The 20903-nt window shown below is 39.9% G+C and overlaps 2 protein-coding genes across 10 annotated transcripts in view; both read left to right on the forward strand.

Annotated features, from left to right (window-relative positions):
- Nucleotides 1-11132, forward strand: part of ubap2l (ubiquitin associated protein 2-like) — a 40842-nt gene extending 29710 nt beyond the window's left edge. For 3 of the 9 annotated variants that reach the window (XM_053638770.1, XM_053638769.1, XM_053638772.1), the window contains exons 20-29: nt 462-798; nt 1016-1104; nt 1240-1293; nt 2562-2643; nt 3779-3999; nt 4715-4820; nt 5733-5876; nt 9258-9325; nt 9414-9608; nt 9825-11132. In XM_053638770.1, the coding sequence (XP_053494745.1) occupies nt 462-798; nt 1016-1104; nt 1240-1293; nt 2562-2643; nt 3779-3999; nt 4715-4820; nt 5733-5876; nt 9258-9325; nt 9414-9608; nt 9825-9920 (1392 nt within the window). In that variant the 3' untranslated portion in view covers nt 9921-11132. The remainder of the gene's footprint in view (nt 1-461; nt 799-1015; nt 1105-1239; nt 1294-2561; nt 2644-3778; nt 4000-4714; nt 4821-5732; nt 5877-9257; nt 9326-9413; nt 9609-9824) is intronic. The other 6 variants (XM_053638771.1, XM_053638774.1, XM_053638773.1 and 3 more) reach the window with 5 other exon arrangements.
- Nucleotides 11133-13799: 2667 nt separating this feature from the next.
- On the forward strand, nt 13800-20317 carry hax1 (HCLS1 associated protein X-1). The gene is made up of 7 exons (XM_053638779.1): nt 13800-13954; nt 14959-15182; nt 15790-16004; nt 16102-16162; nt 18660-18781; nt 19553-19673; nt 19993-20317. The coding sequence occupies exons 1-7, from the start codon at nt 13884-13886 to the stop codon at nt 20067-20069; spliced, it is 891 nt and encodes a 296-aa protein (XP_053494754.1). The 5' UTR covers nt 13800-13883; the 3' UTR covers nt 20070-20317.
- The last annotated feature ends 586 nt before the right edge of the window (nt 20318-20903 follow it).

Consider the following 20903-nt stretch of genomic DNA (forward strand, 5'->3'; position numbering starts at 1 on the left):
GGCTCTTCCCTTTCGACACGGACTCTCATCGTATAGTTTTGCATGCGATAGCCTGCGGAGCTTTAAGCGGTTTAATTAGCTCAAAAGGCAAGTAAAACTGCTGTGATTAAAAATTAGACACATTCCTCAATTGAGCGGATGGAAAAGTCCTCTGGATGCCTTCTTTTTTTTTTTTTTTTTCCTCTCTCTTTCTTTTCTTATAATAATTCCTTCAAAGTAGCGATGGAATTCTGCCTGGAAATCCAGCTGGGAAATTTTGGAATGCTACAAAATGAGTGAGCTTCAACAAAGACCTTTTTTAAGTTTAATTTTATTGCATGGCTATGTCAGTCTGGAAAAACTGCTAACCGATTAAGGGCTGATATATTTTTATTCTCTTGCACACACAGCCTTTTTTTTTTTTTTTTTTTTTTTTTTTTGGTATCCCAATGTATTTATTTCTTTCATCTTCTTCCCCTCAGCATCCAAATGTGGATGGAGACTCGAGCCTGCACTCGTCTTCCTTCTCTGTCTCTGCGGTGGCCCCCTCTGCTGTTCCCCCTTCCTCCACGGTCTCTTCCTCTTCCTCTTCGGCCCCTGTCTCTCATAGTACTCCGGTTCCTCCTTCCTCTTCCACAATCAGTGCTGTCTCTGCTCAGGCCAGTCTGGGGCCAGTCAGTAGTCTGGCTATGGGGCTGAACAGTGCAGGCGTAGTTGCCTCTATTGTCCCCCCTGCTGTTGCTGCAGCTGCCTCTTCGTCAGTGGCCTCAGCTTCAGTCGCACCATCATCAGCTTCATCACGCAGCACAGCTGCCTCAGGTAAAAGTTTGACAGAAATATGTAATCTAAGTACAAATCGTCAGTAAATTGCTTAGTTTTAAATAGTAATGCTACATCTTGTAATATAAAAATGATATAAGCATGATTGCACTAGGATGCACTGGTTAGCCATCATTCTGTATTTCTTCTGGTACCATATGAAAAACAAAAACAACCGTTATAGCATTGTAATGGTTGTGGTCTTGTTGTCGTGCAGGGAAAGCGCCTCCGAACCTGCCTCCTGGAGTGCCTCCTCTCCTGCCCAACCCCTATATCATGGCTCCTGGCCTGCTTCATGCATACCCGGTGAGACTTTTCTACCAAATTACACAAATGTTTCATTTTCTTTCTGCATTTCTTCGTAATGTTCATCTCGGTTTTAACTACATTTGTGAACTGGATGTGTAACACACATGTTTTACTGACTGGTCTGAATCCAAGCCCCAGGTGTATGGCTACGATGATCTGCAGATGCTCCAGACTAGGATACCACTTGTAAGTTCAAGAGCAGTTTTGTTTCACCTTTCCTCACTGTCAGGAGCGATATCACCTGTGTATACCTTCTTGTTTGTACACATACATGGCTGAGACCTTGAACAAAGTCACAAAGTTGATTGTGTGGCGAAGCCTAGCCGTATGCACCGTGATGGTCACATCTGACCCGAGTGCTCCTACAGCCCATTAGTAACTTCCATGACTGATTAAGGTGATGCTCCCTTTCTGGCATCAGATGTGGCTCAGTTGGAATAGTTGATCATGTAAATGAAACCATGCTCAATGGAAGCTTCAGGTCCTCCTTATAGCCAGACAGCGGACACTGCTTATGGCTGAACCTGGCAGAGTTATCCATGCTATTGGTGAAGCGTCAGTTTAACTTCTTTATACAATTCTGGCTTCAGCTGCGTCTGGAAACAAATCTAAATCAAAATGTACACGATTACTACGAGGTGCTTGAAGTGCCTGTATTTGGCTTTTTGAAATTTAAGTCCTGGAAAACATTAAAAATCGCCATTTATTTATCTACTGTTGCTTAAAAAGTGCTTGAATTATAAAAAAGTTAATACATACGAAATCACTAAATAATTGGTGTTTATTTTTGATAGAAAACAAATACAATCCTTTTACTCAATATATGACTCCCTGCTGCAGCCTCTCCCCCCTCCTCCCCCTCCCGCTATTTGCTTACTCATTTTAACAGAAACTGCGCCGGTCCACTTTTCAGGCTCGTTTAGCAACATTTTCCGCAAAAATAAAGCACAAATCTAGTAACTTTTTGGGCAAACCTTAGCTACTTTCTGTAGAAGAAAGTGGCCAGTACTGCCCCGCAAGCGCAAGGTCCTGCTTTCCACTGAGTGATCATTTTTACGTGTAAATATCTCCAAAATCACAGCACAGCCGTTGTCTTTAACTTACTACCACGTAACATCTGTAGTATGCATCATTACCCTAGCCGGAGAATACATAATCATTGCAAGTCTGTTTGGAAATTATACTGAACAGTAGCGCTCTCCACCACTAGGCTAATGGATAAACACGATGCTCTTACAGCTCTTGTAAAACATCATATGGTTACTTTGTGACTTTGTTGAAATTTTTGGCACATGCTAAACACTGTATCCAGGTCAAATTCACCACCATTGGCACTTGTACGCTGTTCACCCACCACAGTTACATAGTATCTGCTACATAGCTACTAATTCAAAATTATGATTGTTTTGAGGAATAGATAGTAATTTCTAAGCTTCTTTCTTCTTGCCCACCAGGATTACTATAGCATTCCGTTTGCTACCCCAACGACAGCACTGACAGGCAGAGACGGCAGTTTGACCAACAACCCTTATTCTGGTGAGACTCATTTGCTGTAGAGGCAATGATTGGTACAAATATTCACACACAATTCTTTGATGCCAGAAAATAAAAAAAATCAAATGCATTTGCTGAAGGACTAGCATATACCAGTCTCAATGCTTTAATATAATCTTCTATGATTGCTGGACATGGACAGTTCAAGCAAGCTACATTTAAAACGTATCACCATATCTTTAAAAATTTATCTTGCTTGACCTGTACTTTATGTACATCCGAAGGATTAAATGTGACATTCACTAGATGTCATACCAGAGTCAAAACATCCCTGTCAAAGTGTAAAATGTTGACCGATTTCATGCACGGAGATGTTAAACACAACGTTATTCTTTAAAACTCTCTTCCGTCATCGTGATTATGACCCGCAACTGAAATTGAAAACTCTGACTTTACTTTCCAAAGTATTTACTAATCTTGAAAATCCAGAAGACTGATATGCAAAACACAGCTTGCAGAAGGTTTGAAGGTGACATGAGAGGTATTTAAGATTATAACTGTAATAGGAAAAAACGGTTCGTGTTAGTACTCAATAACAGTCTAGAATAGTACATCAGCGTTGTCTCAAATTACATATTGTTTGTTTAGCGGCGAGCAACAGATGGGGAAACATCTATTTTATTGTTGAAATTCTACACTAGTGCAATGTGTCAGAATGGTGAAAAGAGTAAAATAACATGTAGCCTGTGGCTTGTTTGAAGGCAACGCCTGATAACATGTCAAAGTATTAGCACGCGAAATCCGTCCTCACCGTCAAAGTGATATTTCTAATGATAATTTCTAAAATAATCGGGAACGGGGGGGGGGGGCACAAGAGGAGATCGATTTACCAGTGGGGGTTGTGAGAGAAACTCAAACACGACCCCTGCATTACCGGATTACTTTTAGTTGCCACTGAGGGGAAACGCATGCTGTCTGATAATGGAAAAAAAAACCCTCATTGTGTCTCCAATGTAGAACTGCTCGTCCTTGCATTGTTAACATGTAGTGAGCTTGACCCATACCATTCATTCACCTCGACATCCTTCTCCACATATAAATATAATCTCTTAGTAATGATGGATTACCTTTATATTGTTTTTAAAGCCCCTTCATCTTGTCCTCTTTTGGTTTGTAGCAGGTGAGCTGACAAAGTTTGGTCGCGGGGACACATCATCTCCTGCTCCGGCCACTACGCTGGCTCAGGCTCAGCAGAGTCAGACCCAAACTCACCACACCACACAGCAGACCTTCCTGAACCCGGCTCTGCCCCCTGGCTACAGCTACACCAGTCTGCCCTATTACACGGGCGTGCCGGGCCTGCCCAACACTTTCCAGTACGGCCCTGCCATGTTTCCGGTGAGAGTTGCTCGTCTTGTTACCGGCAGGCACACATCTGACCTAGCGAAATCTGAGTAAGATACGTTTAGCACTATGCAAGCATCCATATCATCGCTACTGGTTTCCGTTCATAATTACAAGTTTCTTGATCACCATGTATTGTAATGGGTTTCAAAAGCAAATTTTCAGCTTTCAGTTTTACAGCTCATGCCACAGCATGTTGTAACTGGATTAATATTAACCATTAGTATATTTCCTTATACTGTTACTAACTAGCGATGTGTAAGATTGGATTGCAAGCCACCAGGATACAGCGGAGCAGGTGTAACATTGTAATTGAGGACAATTCTAAGCATCCCTACAGCTTAGGCAGTTAGAGATTGAATCGAATATAAAATTAGGAAAACATAACACTTAACTGCATGTGTGCATTATGAACACTGTGGGTGGTCTTGTTCGTGTTTTTTTTTTTTGTTTTTTTATCACTGGTCTGAGAGCCATAGAGTCTCTAGGATGGTGTCCTTGAAAATGGGAGCAGAGACTCAATTCAATACTATCGATTATGACTATATTTTAATAAGGATAAATCATGATAATTATTTGTAGATATCATGTACACACCAACACGTTTAGTTTATAGCCCAGGGTTTTAAGGTGTGGGTTTATTTATTTATTTATTTATTTATTAATTAAATAATTTTTTTGTAAGTGATTACTTCATATGTTTACTCAGGTAGCACCTACTTCCTCCAAACAGCATGGTGTGAATGTTGGTGTCAATGCTTCAGCCACAGCCTTCCAGCAGGCTAGTGGATATGGATCCCATGGATACAGCACCGGTAAGATATTCACACGTGCTTGTGTGTCCTCATCCACCTGATCTAAATCTATGTACAACTTCAACAGGTGGCTTTTAGCAGCTGTGTGATTGCGAACTAGTCACCATGTATCTCAGGTGTTGTGTAGTTGCAGACTGCACCATCCCTTCCATATGCACAGGAAGTGTGCGCATGCTGGGTGTGGAACGTCCAGTGAACATGCTGTTTTTCCACATTTTAAATATCGCTGAAACTGCTGGCCTCAGGCCCATTTTCTCAATAAGCAACCATTCTCTTTTTTTAAAAAATTTTTTTGATTTTTATTTTAAATAAATATGCCATTCATGTAATTCATTGTTGTGGTGTGGGTGTGTGAAAAATGAATGTAAAATGAACGAGCAGAGAAAATCCGTGATGCTACTTTAGATCTGCCAAGGTCCGGTTTGTGGTTAGTAATTTTTTTCCCTCAGCTTTTGCTGCCTGGTTTGGTGAGGTTCGGTGAACCCTTGCTAGCAGTGATGTTGGGGTGGTGAGGTCAGGGATGGGCTTGCTTTCAGGTGGTGGGACATCACATGCTTCTTCATATTCTTCCTGCTTTTTCTTCTTGTTCACAAGGTGTTTGTCTACTTCTTACCTGGGCATTGCTTTCATTTGTCTTTTTCATACCTCCCACCCACATCCTGCTGTGTTTCTTTCTCTTTTACCAGGACATGCGTTTTCACGTCTTGCTAATCTTTTTGCTTTTTACTTTCATGTCCTATTGACTTTTTTTTTCCTCAATTCTGAACACCCACTGATTATAACCTCTTTGCTTCTAACACAGCAGTTTTGCTTGCTGCTTTCTTTTACTGCTCCCACTCCTTCCTTCTTCGTGCCTTGCCTGGTGTGTTTTTCTAATGCTGTGGGGCTGTGGCTGTGTGTGCCCGTTTGCAGGCTATGAGGATTTGGGCCAGGCTTCAGCAGGGAGCGGGGATTTCTGTAAGGGCGGCTATGGCAATGCTGTGGCTGCTGCTGCCGCTGCTGCCGCTGCTTCTGCTCAAAACAAACCGGCCAGCTCAGTCACCGCGCCCGGAGTGGGTGAGTGCACACGCACGCCAAACGCCCTCTCTCTCTCTCCCCCTCCCTCACTCCCTCTCATTTCTTATGTTCATTTGTCTGATCACTAGCACTAACCTCACAGGGGAAACTCAAAGCCATGGCATGCCACCCCAACATTAGCCCCGCCCTTCTGATATACTGTATGAAGTAAAGCATTTTTCCATCCCACCCCCCCTTTATTTCCTGAACCATCACCGGTCAATTACTTTATAGTCATCTCCTTGATGATTATTCCTATGTAATGATTTTATAGCATGTTCTATTTTGCTAACTTAAAAATCAGAGCTGAGTTCGTGTCTATTTCTACACTTGTTCCTGACTGGAATGTCACCGGTCTTCACCTGGCTTAAAGTTAAAGTGGTTCTGGATGGTGGTGGAACTCTGATTGTGATGGGGAAGAAGTTTAGATTAGATCTCACTTTGTATAGAAAGAAAATAAAAAAAGGAATTATGAAGTGAAAAAGCTCACAGCAGCTCATCAGTCCAGTGTCTGTGCCTTGGGGGAGTGGGGTGAGGGGATTCTGCTGCAAGTTCATTGGGATAACATGGAAGCCAAATTAAACTTTGCAGTACAATATTGTTTGTATTTGGACCCGATGAGGACTTGATTTAAAGATTAATTGAAGTATAGATCCTTACAATTTTGGTTTGATCAGGGCTGTCTGTCATTTTAGGTAACGGGGCACATTACACTTAGTCCAATGTAAAGTGGGCTGGACCAAATAAAATCAGTTCAGTGTACCAACAAGTCATCATCAGCTGCTCGTAAACATGTTCATGCAAAGTTATTTACACTCACAAATGTTAAAGCTGTGGTTGAATTAGTATTCACCCTGTTGCTCTTAAACACCAATAATGCTTCATTTGGAACATGGTTACGGTGTCAGAACAACATATCTATAACACATTTTGAGAGGTTGTGGCCCTGAGTTTATTACTATTTTACCCACTTGTGCAGGAATATTCGATGAAGGTCAAGTTACATAAAATTCCTTCCTAATAGCGGCCTGAATAAGCAACTAAGATGTCTGAATAGCTACAACAGTTACCTTTTATTACCTGGTGATTAGTTCATAGCTACTAATATAACATAAGACTTCAGATATATTTATATATGCTATCTTGTAGTCTTATTTAAAATATTTATATAAAATATATTGTATGTTAATAGCTGTGGTAGCTGATGGTGGGATAATTTGTTTTGTCTTTGACTTGATCTTTTTGTTTTCTCATTCAGCAATATATCAGACACTTCTCCCTTACATGCTTTTATCATCTCTTCAGTAAAATGCTTCTCATGTTTTGCTAAACATGCATTTTCATATGCATGCTTTTGTAAGACCATGGCCCACCACTTCATTCACCTTTCATATTCCGTATTGAGTTCTTTGTCCGATACCAGTCACAGAACCAGAATTTGGACCCTGCACTGGCTGATTCCTCTCGTCTGAGCTTGGGAAGAAGTCACACTGGCACCAACGTTCAGTGAAAGCTTCTTAGTTTAATAATGCAGAAAGCATAATATATACACACAGAAATATTGATTAAAAAAATGATAAATGTCAATTGGAACAAGTCACAGATAAAATCAGAGCATCTTTTATGTAGGTTCGAGTGATATAAGAACTAAAGATGTCTAGTCTATATGATGATGATGATGATGATGATGATGATTAATAATAAGTGGAAGAAGAACCGAGAGAGAGTGAGGGCGAAATGTGGGGTGATTAGGAATGCTCAAAACACATTCCATGAACACAGAACAATTTGATTCTGGTACATCGTGACACAAACTAGACACACAGACAATGCTATGAAACTTATCACATATATACCTTTTGAGTTAGGCTTAATGGTCAACTAGTAAAAATGCAGCCCTTTTTATATACAGTTATGTTTTCCAAAGAGATTTTAAAGAGCACTTTCAATTATATTTTCTGTGTTAAGAGCATGTCCTTAGTCTCCCATCTTTCTCACGTGCTGTCAACTTCGTTTCCCCTCATAATTGTAGGTCTCTATATTGCGTGATGCATTATGGGATTTGGAGTCAGTAACATTAAACTAAATCAAACACTTGATAGCATTCTGAAATGTGTTTCTAGACAGGAGTCTGTGGAAGTCCTGGAGTGCTGTACAGTGGCGTTGGGCAGGTTGTTACATTACAGGTCTGCTGTAGTGTGATAATGTGTTGTGGTTGTAGTAGTAGTAGTGGGCGGCACCACAGGCTGTTTCAATATTTTTTGAAAGCAGGCCTTGAATTTGGCTTGCAATTATGTCATTGTCGACCTCTGTGGGTTCAAGCTACAAAGGGGGGGGGGATCAGACACCTCCATGTTTGTCTTTTGTTAGCAAGAGGCTAGCCAGCTAACTGTGATGAGTGATGTATATTTTCTTCCACCAGTCAGTGAACTGGACAGTCAGTGTTAGATTTAACAAGTGAATGTCTGTATGTTGATCGATCTAAAGCTAATACTTGTGTATATACGTTATAACTTATTTAAAGGTAAGAAGTGCTGCTTTGTCACTTGCTGAACTCATGGTTGATGAGACCATTGTTCCTGTGGAGGAATTCGGAGTTGAGGGGGTGTTTTTTTCTTTTTCTTCCTAAGCCGAGGTTGAAAATGACACCTGACCATCACACCCATGTGATTCTTCCCCAAAACTGTTGACACAAAGTTGGAAGCACACGGTTGTATGGAATGTCTTTGTATGCTATGTCTTTACAAGTTCCCTTCACTGGAACTAAGAGGCCCAAACCTGTTCCAGCATGACAGTGTACCCATGTACAAAGCGAGCTCCATGAAGACACGGTGTGTTTAGGTTGGAGTGGAAGAACTCTAGTGTGCTGCAAAGACCCCTGACCTCAAAGGCACTGAACACCTTTTCACCTGAAATCAATGCCTGACCTCACAAATGCTCTTGTAGCTGAATGAACACAAGTCCCTACAGTTAAGCTCCAAAATCTAGTGGAAAGCCTTCCCAGAACTGTGGAGCTTATTGTAACTGTAAATGGGGAGTAAATCAGGAGTGGGATGTTCAGCAAGCACATACAGGTGTGATGGTCAGGTGTCCATGTACTTTTGATCATATAGTTTATATATGAAGTCAGCGGAGAATGTAAACTCTGTGCTCACTGATGCATGCACCAGAGTCTTGTATGTGCCAAATAAGCAGCTGCTATGACAACTTGACATTATTTCCTACGTAGGTTTTTTTTCTTCTCTCTCTTACAACAGTTAAAGCTTTGTCATACATTCTCTCATCCTGGGCTGAATTTGTTTTCTATAATCTCTGTTTTGGGGGACGGTTGGTTATGTTCCTGTATGACGAGTAACTTTTGTGTGTCTGGCTTTCCATCAGGAGTCTCTGTTACATCCAGCAACACGGGTGTCCCTGATATTTCAGGGTCTGTTTACACAAAGACACAGGTGAGCGCTGATCCTAAAAGCCTTAATAGGATCAGAGTTTGAGATACAATATTATTCAGTCTCTTTGTTCTGTGCTCTTTGTGTGTAGTCCTTTGAGAAACAGGGTTACCACACGGCAGCAGCACCAGGCGCCTCGTTCAGTGTGCCGTCAGCACTGGGCAGTGGCGGCCCCATCAACCCCCCGGCTGCAGCGCCCTATGCTCCTGCACCCTTCATGCACATCCTCACTCATCAGCAGCCCCACTCACAGATGCTGCACCACCACCTGCAGCAGGATGCCCAGGTCAGCACCAGTACACATCACCTGGTTTAAACAACTGTATAACACAGAAATATCATACAGTGAAGTGGGTGTGTTTAGGAGCAGTAGAGACAATAACTTGTGCAGGACAGTGGTATAAGATGTGCTTTATACAGATATATACCTGCTATAGTGCTGAAAACCTGTGAGCATGGTTGTTTTGACTGTCTGTTTGTCTGCTTCTCCCTTTTTCCTCAGACTGGCTCCGGACAGCGAAGTCAGAATGCTTCCATTCAACAGAAGTCACAGATCAACAAGTCTGCTTATAACAGCTACAACTGGGGAGGCAATTAACTTGCCCTTGTTTCCAATCTGGTGTACAAAAAAAGGCTGAAATTAGGGGACCCTTCTCTTCCACCCTAAATCGTTTGTGGCGTCATTCTTTTGCTTCTCCCTGTCCATTTGCCCTACAGTACTCCTCCGTACCCATGGTGGTACTCTACTAAAGCGGTAGCAGTGTGTGTATGTGTGTGTGTTTGAGAGGGGTGACGACTGGCGAAGAAGTGTTGAAGGGGAAACTCCCAGCCATGTATCGAGTGTTTGCAGTTTGTATTGAGTTTAAGTAATAATACCCATCGCCTCTCCTTTCATTCTGTCATTATGTATGTAACATAGAGCTATTTTCTAAAGGAGTGTTTTTGTAACTGGTGGAAGAGAAGTTGGGATTGTGGTTGGGCTGGGAGTCTCCTGCCCCTAGTTGCACCCTGCTTGATTTAACCCAAGAAATATATATCAAAGGTTATACATGAGGGCACAAAGATATGACATGTTCCAGGTGTGTGGGAATGTGAGTTTTCTAGAAACCTTTTGTTTCTCATGATTAAATGAGTCTGTAATAAGGGTGTAAATGGACTCAATTTTGTCTGAACCCCTTCAATCATCCCCAAATTATTGTACAGGCTTGGCGAATGAAGAGGATGCTGTTCACCTGCATATCCATGTTCTTTATATTAAGCATAAGGTTGTTTTTGTTTTTCTCCTTCCCTCATTTTCATTAAGGAAGGGGGGGTTGTTTACGCTTAACTTGACACGACCTTTGAGGTATCGCTGTCTGTTTGCTCTTATTGGAGAGGTTGGCGTATACTTACATCACCTTGTATGTGCAAGTGTGTACCATTTCCTCCTCAAACATTATATGTGGCAATGTTCTGCACCCTTTCCCATATTTTATTGATTTTTTGTTGATTAGAAAAGTATGAATGGATAGATTTGTATTATCAGTTTTCTTTTTTTTTTTGTCAGTGGCTCTTTTCTTTTTGTACTGTGCGTTTTAAAAAAAAAATGGATAAATTTGTCCTGTACATACATATACATATATATAAAAACAAGTACTGTAGTCCAAGTTTGTTCGATGGCTTTCCCCCTCCTTTACACATAGACCTAACGTTTGTTTCATATTTTTTTTATTTTGTAATATATATATATATAAATATAAATATTAAGTAAATAAACAGGAAAAAGACATTTTCATCATTTTGGATGTGAATGTCTTTTTTAAGAAAACAATTCTGGATGTCATGTGCCTTCTGTATTTTATGTGTTTACGTAACTAAACTGGAAAACTGATGATTAATCGAACATCAGCTGGGAAATTTGTGGCGATCTTGGAAAACCAGTCCAATGTCGTTGTGGCTAAATTCTGGCTGAAACTCAATGGGAGAAGAAAAGTTTTGGTGAAAATAGTTTTTCTGCCTATAACATAATTTGACCCCTCTTCTTTAAAAAAGAATTTATAAATATAATAACTATAAATACTGTATAAAAGTATTTCACTAAAATGGTGTGTAAATTTTTTTTTTATTTTTTTTTTTTTATAACCTTGCTTTTGATTAAGGAGCCAGTTTAATAAACACTGTGGTGAAAAGTGTGTAAAATCCTTCTAGTTAAGTGCGATTTCCTCACACGTTGAATGCGTGTCATGCTTTGATGAAATTTTTGGTTTGTACCATAAAACAGGTGAGGCTCGTCTTTAAATGCTGTAAATGACTTTTACTAGAGAGTGATTAGGATAATGCTGTAAAATCAAAGCGATTACACATTTCCCATTGTAAATATAAAACTCAGACTAATTTTTATAGAAGTGTCATTGATGTGCTTTTCTGTAAGTAGTTGAGGTTATAAATGTAGAGGTAGGTGAGGGTTTTCTTATCATAAGCTAATATTAAATCATTACAACAGAGAATATAGAGAAGTTGTTACATACTCAAAGCATTTGGATCTTTTAATAAAATATATTTTATATAGAACATGGAATGACTTCTGGAAAGCCTGTCAGTCTGTAAGCAATGGGGGGGAAAAAAAAGGCTGGAATGGAGATTATGGTCATATTTATAATTTGGGATTTTAAAATGTTCAGACATTTTAAGTGAAATTTTGGACAGACTTTAAATTGCAGTAATGTGTGACTGAGATATACTATGTGGCCAAACAAAAGTATGTGGACACCTAGCCATCACACCCTTATGTGGTTCTTCACCAAACTGTTGGCACAAAGTTGGAAGCACACAATTGTATTCAGGGTGCCAAAAAAAAAAAGTCAGGAACCAATGGGAATATGTTGAGCTAAATCTGCAAAACTATGATATTGTGATAAAAGTGAGAAAATGTGTATTGTGTAAGGATAACCATGTTGTAAATAATAAATGTAAAAATTAAGTATGTGTAGTTTTACTCTCATTGGTTCCTGCCTTTTCTGACACCTTGTAGTATGTCTTTGTATGCTGTAAAATTACAATTTTCCCTTCACTGGAATTAAGAGGCCCAAACCTATTCCTGTATGTAAATGACACTGTGTACAAAGTGAGCTCCATGAAGACATGGTGTGTTTAGGTTGGAGTGGAAGAACTCTAGTGTCCTGCACAGAGCCCTGACCTCAACCCACTGAACACCTTTGGGATGAAGTGGAGTCTCCTCGACATCCCAACATCAGTACCTAACCTCAACCTCACTAATGCTCTTGTAGCTGAATGAACACAAATCCCCACAGCCATGCTCCAAAATCTAGTGGAAAGACTTCCCAGAAGAGTGGAGCTTATTATAGCATCAAAATCTATATTAATGCCCATGGATTTTGAAAGAGATGTCCAATCAGCTCATGGCTTTTCAATGTCATTTCAATCATTAAACAATGTTGTACTGCATGAATAGAAAAGTGAGAGCATGTTACAGCTATTCAAAGTGAACATGGAGATCCTAAAATCACAATTCTTTTGTCCATGTGTAAGTGCCATCATATGTGGTTGCTCCATGCTAGCCCCTGGACATTTGGCCTACATTTAAAGTGACTGTAGTTTTAATACTAAGGAAGTAAATAAGGGGCCACTAACTTTCCAGCCTCATCCCTGGATGTAGGAGTAAGAAAAAGATATTGCTGTGTTGTGGAGGTGGATTGAGTCTCCTCCGTATAGAAGTGACCAGTCCTGCACGGCTTAAAGATAAGACTGAGTAAGTTTTAATAAGGGACCTGCATGAGAGAGGGAGGCGTTTGACTGTGTTGTACTTTTAGTTTTGCTGGGACAGTACAGTCCCGTCTACCCCACTTTCTGTGGCACAGATTTCAATTAATTTATGTTGTACTCAACTATAGACTGTATATAAGAAGAAAATAATAATAATAATAATAATAATAACCCTACATCTGAAGTGGGAACTCGGAATTACGTCATTTTCGAGCTCCATGTGTTCGAGCTACAAAGTGGAGAAAAATAAACATTGACACACCTCCATGTTTGTGTTTTTGTTAGCAATAAGCTAACTGTGATGAGTGATGTATGTTTTTCTCGTCAAGACAGTGAACTCTAGAGTCAGTGCTATATATTTAACATGTGACTATATCTGTATGTTGATTGATCTAAAGCTAATGTTTGTATGTACAGTATAACGCCTGTGTTTGTTTACTGCCCAAGGTGTGCGCCACCATGATGACTTATTAGGTTGAGAAGACCGTCTCAAGTTCCCGAATAAGAGGTGGGCAGAATGTACCATGTGGATTTTGCATCAGGTTGTATATTTATATGGATGGAAAGTTTGGTGTTTCAACCTGTTTATTAAAAGCTCATTCATTGTATTTATCTATCATTCTGGTTGCCTACAAGCTTTAATTAAGAGTCCAAAAGAGATGTTCCTGCCGAACTCCCCCTACATTACGGCGCGAGGTAGTCTGTTCCTCGGCGCCGTCATAATTTTGATCACGTGATGCGCCTTGCCATTTTGCACCTTATGGCTGATTGTTGACAGTTCACTTCTTTTTAACAATAAATGAGTCTGTTTGATCTCTTTCGCGGATTTTTTGGGGCGCCAGGGGGCCACTACCGTGGCGGTGACCGGAGGTGAGTCCTTCATTAGATATTTCAGCTTGTAGACAGGTACATTTATAAATCAGCTGCTTCTGACCAAACAGGAACACACACATTCCTCTGACTGCTGATTGTTATTCAAACTGAAACTGTTAATGTTCGTTACCTAGAGAGTTAGATAAATAACTAAGCTAAGGAACTCTTCCTTACCGGAGTCATTTTACTGCTTTCGACTAAACCCCCGAGTTCAGAAAGTGGTGTAAACACCAACATGGCGGCTCACAGCATGTAAACACAGCAGCACTTCTTACCTTTAAATGAGTTATACTGTATATACTAGTACTAGCTTTAGATGAATTAACATACAGATATATTCACTGGTTAAATCTATAACACTGACTCTACAGTTAGTGCTAACACACAAACGCACACACTTTATACACCATACGGCCAAAAGTATGTGGACACTTGACCATCACACCCATATGTGGTCTTTCCTCAAACTTGGAAGCACAGAATTGTCTAGAATGTCTTTGTACGGTGTATAATTACAATTTCCCTCCACTGGAATTAAGAGGCCCAAACCTGCTCCAGCATGACACACTGTACAAAGCGAGTGCAATGAAGACATGGTTTGTTAAGGGTGGATGAACTCGAGTGTCCTGCACAGAGCCCTGACCTCAACCCCACTGAACACCTTTGGGATGACCTGGAGCACAGAGTGTGCCCCAGGCCTCCTCATTCTGATATCAGACCAACTCCATATGCCCGTGGTTTTGGAAATGGCAGATATGGGTGTGATGGTCAGGAGTCCACTTACCTTTAACTATATACTGTAGCTCGAATGCACGAATTCCACTTCTGAGGTAAGGATTATGGCAAACTAATCTTAGAGACCAGACTAATCTCAAAACCAGTTATTTATTACTGATACCTGGTTTTCAGTCACTGCATGTTTTTTTAAAAGCTTTACAGCAATCACTAGCTTTTATTATTTATTATTATTTAAAGGGTAACTTTGAGCTTTTTTTTGGCAGGGAGCTTTTCTTTGATGGGTTGACTCATGAAGATGATGATGATGATGATGATGAAGAAGTGGAGGATGGATTTCATCAGGATTACTCGGACAGGTTTGACGATGTGCTCAGATTCGGGTTCAGTCTTGGGCCAAATGGAATGCGCACCCAGGAGCCACAGCTGTTCGGCCAAATATTTCGGGACATGGAGGAGATATTTGCTGGTTTAGGCCACTTCGGGCGTGGTACGTTTCATCTCTTCAGCTCTTGTGTACTGTTATAGTTTTTATCCAACCCATTTCTCATGACTCTCAATATGAAATTCTCTAAACCTAACATTTTAATCTGCCGCTAAAATCAATTTATCATTTATCTGTAGAGTATGACACACCCTGCTGTTTGACCATTTTTCAGTTTAGTGGCTACATACTGCTAAGGGTGGTTGAGTGGTTTTCCATCATCATACTACACACTGTTTTTGCTTTAGCCTGCCAAGTTGGCTGAATTTGCGGTAATATACATCTCTGGGGCTGGATTGTTTTTTCCACATGAGAAAAAAAATACAGGGCATCTGCGTCCTGGACGAAGATGGTTATTCTCCAGGAAGACTTGCACTATATGGCCAAAAGTATGTGGACACATGACCATCACACTCTTTTATGTGGTTCTGATGGTGGTTTAATGGTTTCTTTCGACACTCTCCTATACAGTCCTCAATTATGTAGAGCTCCCTCATAATGGTGCAACATTGCTGGGGGGAAAAAAAAATCCCTGACACAGTACAAAATGAAGCAATTTTCCCACATCACTGAACATCTTTGTCTTGCTGTAATGTTTTCTTCTTTTTCCCAGATTTGCCAAGTATTGAGGCACCACTTCAGGAGAAACGAGAGGGAAGCAGCAGGAGAGGAGGAAGTGGGAGCTCACTCAGAGACTTCATGTTGAAGAGCCCAGACAATTCTGCCCGTTATTCCCCCTCTGTAGCACCTAGAGATGTGGATCCTTCATCACCTGGTAACCCAGGTGTACCTAGGAGCCCTTTCCATCACTGGACACCATTCTCCAGGGTGAGATGCGTACTTTCAAATTTTAATTCATTTTCAGTCAAAAGCAACATTTCCCAAGTACAATGTTAAGGTTTATGAAATTGATTTGTTATTTCAGTTTAAGGACATTTGGAGTGATGGACCAAGACAAAGGGAGGAAGAAAGGAAAGAGGATGGTGGTGAGTCACATGCTTGCAAATATTTTGTCTAATCCAAATGACCTGTTTATAATGTTCTGATTAGAATGTTTGTCACCATATCTCTTAAGACTCTTTAAGACACACAGTAGACTGCTTTCAACTTGCTTTTTAAAGTGGGAAATCAGAACTCATTTTCGACCTCTGGATGCCTTGCGTGTTTGTCTTTTGTTATCAGTAAACCTGCTAACTGTGATGAGTAAAGTATATTTTCCTGTAACACTGTAGAGTCAGTGTTATAGATTTAACAAGTAAATGTCTGTATGTTGATTGATCTAAAGTTAAAGCCATGTTGATTTGATGTCACTTGCTGAACTCGGGGTTGAGTCTGAGACTGTCCAAAGTTGAGGGGGTGTTTTATTTGGTTTTTACATGTTTACAAGTTACAATTTTCTTAAGCATGTTTGAACTAAGGGATGAACATCACACAGACATTTTGTTTTAATCAAGCTATTAGAAAAGCTCAAAAGCCATGAATAATGCTTTCAGATAAGTTTTGCAGTTTGTCTAATCTTCCTCAAAGAAGGCCATAGCACAAACAGCAACATTCTCATCTCTGCTGAACTACTGCCATTTTGAATATTCTCCCATTCATCCATTACGCATTTCTTCAGCTGCCCAAATGTATGGGGCCTTCATTGCCTTATTTTGCACTTAATAATGCACCACACATTCTCAATCGGAGACAGGTCAGGACTGCAGGCAGGCCATGCTAGCACCTGCACTCTCTGCTTACGCAACCATGCGCTTATAATCCGGGCAGAATGTGGTTTGGCGTTGTCCTGCTCTGGATGGCAGCATATGTTGCTCCAAAATGAGTACATATCTTTCTGCATTAATGGGCACTGACACACCCCCATACCATGACAGACGCTGGCTTTTGGACCTGACGCTGATAACAGCTGGGATGGTCCTTTTCCTCTTTGGCCTGGAGAACATGACGACTGTTTTGTCCAAAAACTATTTGAAATGTTGACTCATCAGACCACAAAACACGATTCCACTTTGTTACTGTCCATCTCAGATGAGACCGAGCCCAGAGAAGTCGTCCGCACTTCTGGACAGTGTTGATGTATGGCTTCTGCTTTGCATAGTAAAGCCTTAACTTGCATCTGTGGATGCAGCAGTGAATGATGTTGACTGACAAAGGTTTACCAAAGTATTCCCGAGCCCATGTCAGGATATCCATTACAGACTCATGATGGTTTTTAAGACTGTGACGTCTGAGGGATCGGATATCATGCATATTCAGAAGTGGTTTTTGTCCTTGCCCTTTACGCATCGAGATTTTTCTGGATTCATTGAATCTTTTAATTATATTGTGCACTGTAGAAGGTGAAATGCCCAAAATCCTACCAATTTGTCTTTGGGGAATGTTGATCTCAAAGTGTTGGATTATTTGCTGATGCATCTGTTGGCAGATTGGCGAGCCTCGACCCATCCTTGCTCTTGAAGGACTAGGCCTTTTTTGGAGGCCCTTATATACTATGATTACACAATTGTCTCACCTGTTTCACATCACCTTCTTATTTCAACTTGTCACATCACTTTTAGTCCCTGTTCCAACTTTTTTTGGAACATGTTGTTTGTATCAATTTCAAAATAAACGTTTATCTTCAAAAAACAACTATGCAGTTGATTAGGTAAAACATCAAATACATTGTCTTTATACATTTTTGTTTAAATACAAATCAAACCACATTTACAAATCACTCCTCTTTGTTTTTCTAACATTTTCTATACTGTCCCAAATATTTCGGAATTGGGGTTGTAAATGGACACAATGCCTTGCTCCTTGTTTGATTAACATTTATACCCAATACCTGACTATACATGCATGCATGCATACATACACACTCATGTACCAGTGCAACACTACAGGAAGCACAGTATACTTTTCCTCATTACACCAATGCATTTGCACTCCCTATCAAATGGCAAAAATTACATCTCATTTGCTGTGCTGTAGTGTTGGTTATCCAAACAAAATTAGGAAACCATCAAAACAATAGCATGCTAGTTAACAGACTGTTGATCTGAAGGCCATAAATATGAGCTGTCAAATTATTGTTCAGCTACTTTTTAATGCAAAAAAAACAAAGCCATGTAGTGACGCATTGTTACAGGACCAAATGTTCTTTCTATGGTCCCTGTACAAGTTGTCAGTGTCATGTGCATTCTTTTTTCCATTATGAATTATGACTTATACAGCATGTGCATAAAGGTCTCTGATGGAGCCTTTGAAGCGATAAAGTTGACCAGATGCTGCGTTGAAGATTTTTGTTTGTGTGTAATGTACTTGGAGTATGCACTTGTTTCTTGCTATACCCTGTCTCAAATCTTCTCCTCTGTGTAATGGACTTTGAATTAAATGAGGATTAAAAGGTAACAAATGGAAACATGGGAAATGTATTTGGAATGGAGCCTCACTTTTTTTTCTGCTTAGGTTTTTTTTCCCCCCCTGATTCCTTTTTTCCAGATCTAGATTCTCAGGTATCATCAGGGGGACTGGACCAAATCTTAAAGCCGGCTCCCTCACAGCCAAAAATTCGATCCTTCTTTCAGTCTGTAACAGTTACCAAAGTGGTTAAACCTGATGGGGTGAGTGATCCTGAAAGTTTTTCTCCCAAGTTGTCCATTTACCTGTTTACTAGCTAGGTATTTTCAATAATAACCATTGTTCCTCTGAGAAATGTGAATCCAGCCACCACAGCGCAGTTTAATTCTCGATTCTGATTGGCATGGCTTGGACAGTTGTTGTGGTTGTAGCATGAATAACAGGTTTATATTAATGCACTTGTTCCAATACATTATTGTTTTTATAGTAACATCACTTCAAGACTTCAACAAAGGAAAATATTTAATCGTGGATGTGATGTTTTTTGTTACATTATTTAACGTTTATAGAAGGAGTCTTGGGTGTCGGTGCTTTGTGACAGTCATGGTGCTTTGTAAAGTTTCCACTTTCAGGTTTCTCTGTAAAATTATATGCTGGTGAGGGAATGACTGTTTGTAATGGTAATGGAATGTTAATGACTTACATGATAACCGGAACAAACTAACAGAACGTCCTACCCCATTAAATCTAATATATATAATTAAATTGTGTAAAATGTCATTCATTATTAAATTAAGCATTGTAATTGGAAAATCACTATGGTATTATCAGAATAACACACTCTAGATTGTGCTTTTATATGAAAATCAATCACCTCAGAGTGGTAACATATTGGTTTCGAATAAGCACATGGTCTGGAGTGTGTTATTCCTTATGTAACTGCCAGTGAATTTTGAGTGTATTTCATGAATTCCATGAGATCTACCATGGATAAGCATTAAATCATATATTTGTGTGTGTGTGTGTGTGTGCAGACGGTAGAAGAGAGACGTACAGTTAGGGATGGCCAGGGTAATGAAGAGACTACAGTGATCCGCTCAGGATTGCCAGATGGTCAAGAAGGTCCACGTAATGAGCCCGCTACTCCCACAAGAGGTCAGCGCACTCACCCTTATGCTCTGAACCATTTGACCAATCCAAATCAAACAAACGGGAACAATAAATTATCTGAGCTGCAGTGTACTCAATAAGGAGTAATTGTAAAAAGGCTGTAGAAATATCTGTAGCTGCATGAGCCAAGAATAATGTGAAATAATATTTAATAATATAACTATTTAAGTCACTATTTGTAATAAAATCAGCACGTTAGTATTGTCTATTTAAAGATGAGTAATGTATTCAAGCTATGAACCGTCTAAAACATTTCATATGCTATTATAATTGGTCAGGTTTTAAGCCTCATGTATGTTCTCAGGTGGTCCCGGGCCTTTCTCTGACATACACGATGAGTTCTCCATGTTCACCAAGTTCTTTGGTGGCTTCAGAAGCTAAAAAGAGAGAGGACTTCTGAGGATGCGACACAAAAATAAAGGCAATGGCCAGATTACAAGCTGCGTCAACACTATTTATCCTTGTTTTGTTTCTTTTTTTTTCTTAACTGCTGACTGGCATTTATTCATCCTTTAAATACATTTTACATACATTTTTATTTTGAGTTGGAGCTTATATGTATGATTATATGTATACAAGCTTAATTTTCAGAATCTAAATAAAAGATATAATATATTGTATGAATGTTCCGACAAGGGTCAGGCTGTTTGCTGTCCATGAATGACATTTCCACAATTTTTCCCTTTTCATTTTCACACTCTAGCCATGCAAGAGTGTAGATTATTATAACTGCAAAAGGGGAATAACTTTGGAATGGGATGTTAAACAAGCATATCCAGTTCCCTTTGTTAAATATAGGTGTGCAACCATTATTGGCACCCCTATGAATTCATATGAGAGAAATATATTTGAAGTAGATATTTTGATATTTGATATTTTACATTTATTTATTTATTTATTTATTTTTAAGTACACCTGGGTGACTAGGAACAGGAAATTGTTCAATCATGACTTCCTGTTTCACAGGGGTATAGATATGAGGTAACACAGGCCAAATTCCCTTAGTCATTCATAACAATGGGTAAGACCAAGGAAGGGTTTCATGAAAAAAGCCTCTACTCTCATCCAAAAACAAACTCTAGCGTCTTCAGTGTGCCAGACACTATTGGAACTTCAAATGGGATCGGGTTCTATGGTCAGATGAAACCAAAATAGAGCTTTTTGTCAGTAAACACCGGAGGTGGTTTTGGCACACACAGAGAGGTAGCCATATGG

The sequence above is a fragment of the Ictalurus furcatus genome, chromosome 12 (assembly GCF_023375685.1).
Source record: "Ictalurus furcatus strain D&B chromosome 12, Billie_1.0, whole genome shotgun sequence".
In the NCBI taxonomy this organism is placed as follows: domain Eukaryota; kingdom Metazoa; phylum Chordata; class Actinopteri; order Siluriformes; family Ictaluridae; genus Ictalurus; species Ictalurus furcatus.